The sequence below is a fragment of the Fusarium tjaetaba genome (assembly GCF_013396195.1).
Source record: "Fusarium tjaetaba strain NRRL 66243 chromosome Unknown NRRL66243_c0000500, whole genome shotgun sequence".
NCBI classification, from domain to species: domain Eukaryota; kingdom Fungi; phylum Ascomycota; class Sordariomycetes; order Hypocreales; family Nectriaceae; genus Fusarium; species Fusarium tjaetaba.
Genome location: NW_023501696.1, coordinates 1 through 10,416, shown reverse-complemented (window position 1 = coordinate 10,416; position 10,416 = coordinate 1). Strand labels below are relative to the sequence as shown.

General features: G+C 47.2%; 6 protein-coding genes across 6 annotated transcripts; 2 read left to right on the top strand and 4 right to left on the bottom strand.

Moving 5' to 3' along the window:
* Positions 1-460: 460 nt before the first annotated feature.
* Positions 461-1,450, top strand: FTJAE_13950 (alpha beta hydrolase fold-3; the record flags this gene model as incomplete). Its single annotated transcript, XM_037347142.1, has 1 exon — positions 461-1,450. One exon carries the CDS (start codon positions 461-463, stop codon positions 1,448-1,450), a length of 990 nt encoding a protein of 329 aa, XP_037199036.1.
* Positions 1,451-2,079: 629 nt separating this feature from the next.
* On the bottom strand, positions 2,080-2,513 carry FTJAE_13949 (NADPH-cytochrome P450 reductase; the record flags this gene model as incomplete). The annotated part of the gene is made up of 2 exons (XM_037347140.1): positions 2,080-2,416; positions 2,467-2,513. 2 exons carry the CDS (start codon positions 2,511-2,513, stop codon positions 2,080-2,082), a joined length of 384 nt encoding a protein of 127 aa, XP_037199035.1.
* Positions 2,514-3,760: 1,247 nt separating this feature from the next.
* On the bottom strand, positions 3,761-4,678 carry FTJAE_13948 (uncharacterized protein; the record flags this gene model as incomplete). The annotated part of the gene is made up of 1 exon (XM_037347139.1): positions 3,761-4,678. The coding sequence occupies one exon, from the start codon at positions 4,676-4,678 to the stop codon at positions 3,761-3,763; it is 918 nt and encodes a 305-aa protein (XP_037199034.1).
* Positions 4,679-5,348: 670 nt separating this feature from the next.
* Positions 5,349-5,729, top strand: FTJAE_13947 (uncharacterized protein; the record flags this gene model as incomplete). Its single annotated transcript, XM_037347138.1, has 1 exon — positions 5,349-5,729. One exon carries the CDS (start codon positions 5,349-5,351, stop codon positions 5,727-5,729), a length of 381 nt encoding a protein of 126 aa, XP_037199033.1.
* A 297-nt stretch (positions 5,730-6,026) lies between these two features.
* FTJAE_13946 (FAD dependent oxidoreductase superfamily) lies at positions 6,027-7,248 on the bottom strand (the record flags this gene model as incomplete). The annotated part of the gene is made up of 4 exons (XM_037347137.1): positions 6,027-6,052; positions 6,115-6,379; positions 6,432-7,161; positions 7,220-7,248. The coding sequence occupies 4 exons, from the start codon at positions 7,246-7,248 to the stop codon at positions 6,027-6,029; spliced, it is 1,050 nt and encodes a 349-aa protein (XP_037199032.1).
* A 906-nt stretch (positions 7,249-8,154) lies between these two features.
* On the bottom strand, positions 8,155-9,531 carry FTJAE_13945 (oxidoreductase; the record flags this gene model as incomplete). The annotated part of the gene is made up of 1 exon (XM_037347136.1): positions 8,155-9,531. The coding sequence occupies one exon, from the start codon at positions 9,529-9,531 to the stop codon at positions 8,155-8,157; it is 1,377 nt and encodes a 458-aa protein (XP_037199031.1).
* Positions 9,532-10,416: the final 885 nt, after the last annotated feature.

Genomic DNA, 10,416 nt, shown 5'->3' with positions numbered 1-10,416 from the left:
CCCTGCCAAAAGTTTTATCCTGACCCCCTGTCAGCCCCAAGAGCACTAGCAGGGGCTATTCCCTATCAGTACCTGGTAGTACAAGAGGTCTCTTATCGATAGTAGGCTAGGCGCTATAACCTCTGGTTACAGTAGGCTCTAGGGCCTAATTTATAAGGCTTCTAGGGCTGATAAGATAAGAGTAAAGTACTGAAGTACCTAACTAGCTTTTAATTAGTTGGATCCCTGTCCTATAGACAGGGGGCCAGGATAAAACTTTTGGCAGGGACCTCCGTACAGAGCATGTACTTGGTTATTCCTAGCCCCACTATACACCGTACAATACAGTCATAAATATATACTCTCTATTCATTGGCTGGCTCTCACATCGACGGCCCAGCCAGCCACACGTATAAATCCAGCGAACGTCCCGATTCCTGAAGCTGGTATAACCCAACCAACCACTGATTTACCAAACACCATGGCGCCTCAATTCAACCCAAATGATTTCTCCCGCTTTATCGATTTCGATATCTTCGAGACTATCTATAAAGTTGTCCAGGGCCACGAGATCGCTTGCCACATCCTTGTCCCAAAAGCGTTAGTAGAACAAGCTCGGGATACACCAACCAGCCCCAGGCCTATAATATTCCGAATCCACGGCGGTGGCTTTATATCTGGCTCCAGTCTGTTCCCAGACTTCTTCGCGCCCTGGCATCTTCAGCTTGCATTACGTCACGAAGCGGTAATCGTGAGCTGCGACTATAGACTGGCACCTGAGGCCAACATAGATGAAATCATTGCAGACATTGATGACTTCCTGACCTGGACCTGCACCAAGCTCCCGGAATTCATCAGCAGTAGAGCCAACGTTCAAGTCGATACTACCCGTATCCTAGTGGCTGGAGATAGCGCAGGCGGTTATCTCAGCCTCATTACGGGCCTAAATCATGCCTCTGATGTTCGAGCTGTGACAGCATCCTACCCCTTGGTTGACGCCAAAAGCCGTCACTTCAGTGAGGCGTATGAAAAGCCAATGTTTGGGTTCCCGCAAATGCCAGCAACCCTAATAGATGAGCACAAGGCCAAGGTGAAAAATGGGGAAGTTGATTCCATTATTACGGCAGACCCCCAGGTCCAACGTGCCGCGTTGATGTTCAGCTATATCCAGAACGGCAAGTATGGAGAGTTATTTCCCTTTAATCGGAGAGATCTTTTTATTCTGGACAAAATCGAAGACGGTGCTCGATTTCCCCGAGGTGGCGTGTTTGTCTGGCACGGCAATGAGGATACCGTTGTGCCGGTGGAAGGTAGTATCAAGCTAGCGGACATGATCAAGGAGCTTGACCCAGATCTTACCTTTACGCTTGCTGTACGTGAGGGTGAGCATGGTTTTGACGCAACCTCATCGATTGATGAGCCATGGTTTTCTAAAGGGCTAAATCCTTTAGTTCATGCTTGGCTAGCATAGGCTTTAGCACTAAATTCTCTTTACTTAAAAATTACAATATATTTATTTTAAAAATAAAAGATTAAGGGAAAAGATGATATATTTAAGCTAAAACGATAATCGTATATATATAAATAATAGCTGAATTTAAAGGGACTTTAAACGTTTTATATTCAGTTTGATTACCTTTAGAATTACTATTATATTAGTTGTTTTTATAGTGTGGACTTTCTATTCTATACTTAATAAGGAGTGCATTGTCCTGCTGCACTTAATCCTATTACTAAACATCGTTCTGAGTAATCAACATCCGTATTAGCATCCGTATTCCATAAACGTGCTTGAGCTCGGAGGTTCCTACCTGATAAGACTTTGCTAATTCCATCAACTGGAGAACATCAGTCATAGCTCCCTGTCCAATGCTACGATGCTCGGCGATTACGTGTACCGAAGTAGAGTGTACCTCACGCTCCATATTGGCAGCGTCACCGCAAATGTATATGTGTGCACCTGCCTGGATCAATCGATTTATTCCCTTGCCCACCTGCCGAAGGCGATGCTGCACGTATATCTTCTGCTGCCCTTCGCGGGAGAAGGCCGTGATAAGTTGGAATACGCCATTCATTTAGTATTGGAGATCCTGAATGTTATTAGTCTCCTTTGGGCTCGCCATCTCCATAAGTGGCAAGAAAGAAGATGACGACTTTGTCAGATGAGACTTCGGCGAGAGAGGTGAAGTCGTACTCTTGAATGTCGGCAGTTATCAATTGGAGCTTGAATCGACTCTTGCCCTCTTTGACAAATCGAGAAGCAAATCCTTCGGCCGTCCCAGTCTGGGAGTCCCAAAATACAATGCAGTCTTTCTCGGTATTTTGAAATAGGCCAGTGATTTCATGTGACGTGCTCGTTTCGTCGCTCAGGAGCTTGGGCGATGTGGTCCACCATGAGTCTTCGTGGACCACAGCAGTAGCAAAGCTAAAGAAAAAACTAGAGCGATGGTGTCTTGAGTGTCTAAGTCCTTGAGAATCTCGTTGGACTGAAGAGTATCGTTCCAGAATGCTCCGCTTGCTGCAGAGGATTGCATGGTTCCGATGTGAGGCAAGTTGGAGTGCGGATTGACTTGTCTTCCGCATCAACAGGTGACACCCGTTGAAAGACAACACTCATTGCCTATTAAGGGGAGGTCCATTGAAAACAAATAACTTGCCGAGTGTAACAATCGAAATGACTAATGGCCTATGATCTAGGCTAGGGCTTGTAATTCCGATAAGCATATTTCCGTATCCATTTAAGACGGGAAAACCCTGGTATTTAGAAGCGCCCAATACGCGCTTCTTACACCGTGCTGTGACAGGCATTTAGTTCCAATTGGTCTGACAGGGACAGTGAGTTACGCGGCGACAGTCCCCAACATTTCAGCCAAAGCCGAGAGGTTCCTTTCACAGACATTATGCGAAAAGTGTCAAAGGTGTATAATTTTGGCTTCTGTTAGATTCAGATATCTTTTGGGACTGCAAGTGAAAACCTAGCCTTCCCAAAATGGCCAACTTGCGAGAGCTTGCAAAATCTACCCGATGCGTGGACTTGGAGAAGCATTTACCGCTTTAGGTCAGATAGCGAGAGAGCGGGGTCGTTCCACGGGCTTTGCCAGGCATGGCTCGTATTGATAACTGGCGCTACCGCTTTGAATTACCCCTTACTGGGCAAACCAGAGGGCTAAAAACGGTCTCGATTGGGGGCTAAATGATCTTGTACCAACAATGCGATAGATGCACAACGATATACGGCATAAACTCAAATGTGTATGCCTCTCCTTATCCAACTTGAGCTATGCAACGAGTAGCCCGAAACAGAGATATTGTCTACCAGCGGGATTATGAATTTGCAACAGGGATGAGGTCCAAGTTAGCATCGCTAAAGAACCTAAATAAGGAAAGTCTTTACTACCTGTTCCAACCATCCGTCTGGGCTAATAGAATAAGCTTTGCAAACACACCTAAAGATAGTTTGTTTTGTCCCGCCTACCTATTCCAGCATACTCAAAATTACTATTCTTGATTCGGGGTAGGACTTCTTGCTGTCATTTAGATAACACTCACGATCTGATTACGGGGACCTGCACGAGTACTCAAGACACCGTTGGCTTCGTGGCTGGCAGACGACCTTATATGTATCATAACTAGTTCACACTCTGACTTTGTAATCTTTTGCTATAAAACAGATCCTCGATCTGGTCGTTAGGGCATATGATAAACTGGATTCACTCTGATCACCTAGAGTCATTCAAAAGCCTAGCGAGCAACCTAATACTACTTTCGAGTCTCTCACGCTTCAAAGGCGTCCAGCTTCATCAAGAAACTCCTGAATACTCGTCGGATGTAATCCTGTAAGAGGCCCCACGCCCCAACCCAGGACCTTTTCCTTCGGATTATGGTTTGCACTTGTGAAACCCTGAATTCTCAATTGATGCATTGCCGTATCAGGGCTATTGGAGTTTGAAGAGCTCAAGAGCTGATCCACGGCCTCCGTCAAGGTGACGCTCCTCGACTGCCATGTAGTGTCTTGCCTCTTGACAACTTCGAAGAGATCTTTGTAAGTGATTGATTCTCCAGCCAGAAGCGTAGCTTGTCGCATTTCGGACCTAGTTGCAATGCTGTCGGCAATCAAGGCCAGTGTAGCCCTGGCTGTATCGCCAACAGTCGTCAAGGTCACTTGCTGCGAGCCGTCTCCGTAAATGTCAAAAACCTTTTTCTGGTGATTCATAGCCCAAGCGATCCCAATCTCGCGAAGTGGGTTCTTTTGCTGAGGCAGGAGATATTCCATAAACCATCCGTGGCATATCATGGTCCATTTCACATCCTGCTGAGATCGCAGTTTGCTGCGGACCACCTCGTGCGTCGGACCGCTGAACATTGGCAGATCCGGAAAATCTTCAAGGTTGATATTCCACTCAGAGGGAATCATGTGCTTGCACCGGACACTCTGACTGCAAGCCTCGAGGATGTTTAAGTGAGCCTTGATGTAGAAATCACTGGGACCACTCAGCGTCGAGATAACGCCATCACAATCTTGTAGATTGCGGAGGAGGGAGTCGGTGCTGTAGTCGGTGAGACGAACTTCGACATTGATGTCTTTGAGCTGCGACTTTTCGGACCCCGTGAGGACTACAATATGGTGAGTTGATCTGCAGAACTCTTTGGCAAAGGCAATGCCTACATCCCCAGCACCGACAAGCGCAATTTTTGCCATACTTTGATAAGTTGTTTTTGTAAAAGAACAGAACTTATCCACATAACGATTTGACAGTAATTATCTATATGAAATTGTGCAAATTCTATACAGAGGCTTTATTACAAGACGTAGATACAGTAGGTACAAAGGTACGTGAGCATCTTTGGTGATTCGGCTAAGGTACTGCCCTGTAAGCTTAGGTCCCAAGACCCCGCTGTACGTGTTTTGTGGGCAGACTACCCCACTTGACATACCCATTGAGTCTGAGCTCGCTTATCCGCTGAAATAGGAAAGCCTTGATAAGCTGCAACATAACGATATGCATCATGTAATCTGGGTATATCAGCCGGCCTTAGCGGGCACGTGAACATTTAACTTGACGTAAGGTAATCCTGCTTGCCTGATAGCTTATTAAAAACGTGACACAGAGATAAATTTCCTATGTTAGCCCAAATGCGAGCTCTCCTCTCATGCTGATATAAAGTTAGGGATGGAATGTTACTATGCAGTGATACAATTGCTCTTAACCTCAAGCTGTATAGCCGGCTCTTCTTTTGCTTGAACAAGCCCAAACAGCAATTGAAGCTCCAGGACTTCTCCCTGACGACATAAGCCTCTTCATTACTACTCGACCGGCTCCGACCCCGACCAAGGTTTCTACATATCAACAGAAACAACATCATACAACATGCCAGCCTCAAAAGGAAACCTTACTGGCACTTCTGATCCCCAGGCCGTCCCTCATGGCCGCTGGGACTCGTTCCCTGAAGAGCCGTTTCCAATGTACGCGGGTACCAAGTCGATCATCTACAGGTCAGAGGACGGGAAAGTTGTGGTGGGCATGCTGAGGGAGAAGGGCGGGGATACTCTGGTATGGCCTGTCGACGAGTTTCTCTTTGTGACGGAGGGTACAATCAAGATGGAGGTTCAAGGCGGCGAGAGTTTTGTACTCGGCAAGGGAGACGTCATGGTAATGAAGAAAGGTCAGACAATCACCTTCGATTGTAGCGACGACTTTGCGAATGTAGCAGTATTCATGGACTCCCAAGAAGCAGTCACACTTGTCTAGGTGGTTATAACATTGAGCCCTAGGAGGGCAAGACAATACAAAAATGGTGGTTCCTCCTCAATTCATCAGCTGCGTCAGAACAAAGGCGCTAAACGTATGCTGGAGAAGCACAGCATTAATGAAGCCTCAAACATCAAATACACAACTAAAGTGAATTCTATAGGAGGCCACTATCCCGTGACAACCGCAACATATGGTTCTGGAAGATCTGCGAGCGGCGCATTTTCAGATACAGAGGACCGAGTACAACATTATATACATCGCAAAGGATTACAATTCCAATAGGACTTCGAGATACTATACAGATTTCCTGAGACGCTTGCCTAAATGTCGGTTGCATCTACATCAAAGCATCGTCCTTATGCCTGAATCCTCTATAGCTTACCCGTCGCTGGGAGTTCGTATAAGTGGTCTTGGGTGAGCTTCACCACCTCACGAGCGAGACCAAAGCTATAGACGTATCCTCCTGCATTCTGACCATAGGCATGAACAACTCTCTGTCCATCCAAGACCTCCCGCTCGCACCTCACGCCACAGCTGCGCGGGTCCATGGTGGCATAGATACCTACGTGATCGTAGAGAATGGGCCAGTCCTTGGGATCAGGGGATGGAAACACATCGGGCTGGTTAAGGTGGGCATTTTTGCAGATCTATAGCGCGAGTCAGCAAGACTGGAGCGTCGCTCAAGGATGAAGTACTCACATTGGTGCGTTGCTCCTCGGACACGGTAAGGTCACGGCTATCCTGGGTCAAAACACCTCCAACGTAGGCAGTACCGTCTTTTCGTGAGAATGCGGTTGAGTAGTACCCTCTGTTTCCTCGGCGAATAAACAATCGGTCGTACGTGACGGGAGCTTTGGCAACGACACACTGCAGCCTCCAAGGGGTCAAGTTCTTTTCCATGACATCCTTGAGATTCTCAGATCCAATTCCAGAGGCATTGATGAGAATATCATGGCCCATTCCCTTGAGGTCTGCCAGGGAATATACACGAGCCCGCTTGAACTTGACGCCACGGGCCTGAAGCCTCTCGTAGAGCCAGACAAGGAACTTTTGCGGTGTGATAACCACGGTAGTATACTTCATGCCGTAGAGAGCACCTTCAGGCAACTCATCTTTTGACATGAATCGGAAGTTGGGGGCTTTTCCGGCATACCAGACATCTTCTTTACTGCCGCGATCCATGATCTCAGTCATTTCGATTCTGCGTACGGTCGACTCGGGATTCGTCTCAGCTAGCCTGAGGAGTCCCATGAGGCCCTCAAGTTGCATTGCTTGCTCGCGGGGTGATGATTGGTGGACACCGACCCAGATAGCACCGGCATAAGGGCTGGCCCATTCCTTGGTATGATAGTCTCCAGGAAGGTATTCGGCTACGATGGTGACATTGTAGTCTCGGGGAAGAGTGGCCGCGGCCATCATGCCGGTCACACTGAGAAACTGGTGAGCATGTTTTATTGGGACTCTTCAATGGGGTATTGTTTACGTACCCAGCTCCAAGAATAGTGATCTTGACCATGTCGACTGATCGGGATCTAGTTTCTCCGCGGTGTATGGTCGAAACAGAGAGATAGAGTAGAGCAGAACAGGTGTGAACAGTACAGCTGGGACCAGAAGTATGGCCGCGAAGAGTTCAAAGATGCAATAGATCGAGAAATATCAGTACTCGTTTCCCGCTGGGCTTATCTAGTTGTCTGACTGCATGCTCTCTTCTGCTGTTGCTATACGAAAGCTAGGGGACAAGCATCATATGGGTCATGCGGCTATGGGGCTGGTGGGGGAGCTTGTGCTCCTCCGAGCTGGATTCAACCTGTGGCAAAGATAATAAAGTCCGGGGTAAGGGTCCCACCCAGATTAGGGCACCACTGTACTGTAAATCGCCGCAGACTGTTGGCCAGCAATTGGTTGCTCGATTTGGACAAGACCCGAGGGCAGCTATCCCCAACCCGGCGAAGAGCCGAGGTGAGAATTGCCTCTGGGCTAGTGCCAAGTGGCTTGGACCCCGTAATGTGGGCTAGCGTAGTAGGACATTCCATCACTATTAGGTGCCATACCGCATTTGCTAGGAGCCCCATCTCAGTGGCAAGCCAATTTGCATTCTGTAGCGTAACAATCATGATAAGCGAGAAGAGGGGAGACTATCGCATCGATTTGGATGTAGGAGTTCTCGTCAAGAGTGGTGTTCACAATTGACAACGAGACTTAGGTTCAGCGTTTCGTAGTAGACAGGAGTAGTAGCTAAAGGCTTCAGACATGAACGACGACATATTCGCAATGTTCTCTTCTCCTGCGTCGTATCCTGACCACAGAACCAAGGTACTAGTGACGAGGTTCATGGTGAAATGAAGGAATTGAACCAGAAGATGGGAGGAATTTGGCAAAATTGAACACTGATTGATCTACATATACTATGTATTCGTCTCAGCTAAAGCTTACTCGTGTCATCCCCGCTGGACATCGGACGCAACTCAATACCCTCCACGTCGACATAGCCATATACCTCTGACTTATCCCCATCTTCTTCCAGTGCCTTCTCCCACTTGGATACACTATCTAGGAATGCCTTGACTACATTCTCGTCTGTCAGGTCCATTGGAGCCTGATTTCTTCCCAGCTGCCGTATTTGCGTTCCAGCTACCGTTTCTGTCAATCCATAATCTTGCCTGTCAATCTTCTGCACAATTGCACCCGTCGTGACTCTTCCAGCCAAGATGTCCCTGGGCAAGTTCGGTTCAGCACAGAGGGTACGGGCCAGTCCAATACCATCGACAACATCCATAGCTTTAATCATTGCTTGGACGGTCAAGAAGCCCCCAGTGACAAAGGCCTTGGTCTTTTCAAGCTTGGGAACGATAGTCTCAGCGAAATCGAGGAAAAAGGCCTCTCGTTGCTTAGTCGACTCGCGCTTGTGCTCGAATGCCATGTCCTCATACGTGCCGCCCGAAAGCTCAACAAAGTCAAACTTGCACTCATGCTCGAGAAGCACGCACAGCTCACCGCACTCATCTAGACTAAAGCCCTCATCACTGAACTCTACCGAGTTAATCTTGATACCGAGGACAAAGCCAGTCGAGGTCGGAACAAGGGCTCTGATGGCATCGACAATTTCTACTATGATACGGGCACGGTTAGCGACAGAGCCTCCGTACTCGTCGGTACGGTGATTCGTCCTGGGCGACAGAAATTGAGATAGCAGATAGCCATGAGCCGCATGAAGCTGAAAACCGTCGAAGCCGGCGCGGTAGAGATACTCGGCTGCATGGGCAAACGATTCAACAATGGTCTCGATCTCGTTGTGACTGGCAGCGTGTGGTTTGGCAAATTTCATGCCCCATACTTCTTTATCGAGATGAACATCTGAAGCTGAGACGGGGTCGGGCTGGAACTTGTCCTGGACCTGACGCCCGCCATGAGAAAGCTGGGCAAGCATCAGGCTCCCATCATGATTGCCAGCCTTGGCGAGACACTGGTATGCTTCGAATCGGGGCCCTTGAAATGGAGCATCAGGTGGGACAATAAGATTCCCTGCGCCTTCGATGTTGATGGCATCGACGATGAGATTGCCTGTCAAGATGATTCCGATACCGCCTCGGCCAAACCACTTATAAGCGTTGATGATTTCTGGAGTCGGTATGCCTCGTTTACTGAGGTCCACTGGGTCCCATGAGCTCAGCCGTTCTGTCATGGCCGCCTTCATAAATCTGTTCTTGGCGGTTCGCCCGGAAAAGGGCAGGTTCAATGGGCGACCTAATGCTGAAGGATCTGTGGCAGGATTCGCCTCTCCATATCGTGGCTTTGACATTGTCGGTGTATTCTTTTCGCGGACTGCAAATTTGAGGGGAGGCAGGTCTTGTTCAACCACAACTGTTGCGAAAGTAGCACCTACGAAGAGTATTCACCCTCTAATGCAATTTGGTTTGCGATTTATCGACTGGACGTTCCCAAAAGTCAATGTTCAGCACATATAGTACATCAAATTACCCAGACCTACTTTTCTGGGACAATCTCCGAATCAAAAAAGTTATTGGCCACCTTGGACCAGAATCGAAAAATGGGCACTGTCAAAATCAAGCTAAATTAGTAAACCTGCCTAAAATGGACAGGACGCGAGCCGATGGTTAGTAAAGTTGAAAAGCGAAACTTTGTTGCAAGAGTGGGCTGGTAATCCCTCAGATTTTTATGTGAAACTTGATCACCACATATTCCACTCCGCATTTGACTTGGAGAAGCAGTTTCTGCTTTGGGTATGATCGCGAGAGTAGCAACGACTGAGAGTATATATGCAGATAGCAAGCAGGTCCTTATGTCGTTGATTAACTCTTGAAACTATTATCATCATCTTGGTTTCCTTGCCGGGGATTTCCTGTCAATTAATCACATTTTGTCTCTACATCTCTGTTTCACATTCACAACGAGCAGTTACTTTTGATAGACTTCTTTCTAAAAGACTTTCATGTAATCGCACTTCGAAATGTCATCGAATAAACGAATTATCGCTGTAGTAGGCGACTTACTTAAAACCCTCTCTAAATATAAGAAAAAGCTTAAAAAGTTTTTTAACTAGTAGTATATATCTTTTATTAAAAAAAGTATATTAAAGTATCTAGCCTATAAGCTTACTAAGTACTATATTTAAGCTAGTAATAAAGAAGGTAACTTAGAGATAGATAGCTATAATATATATTAT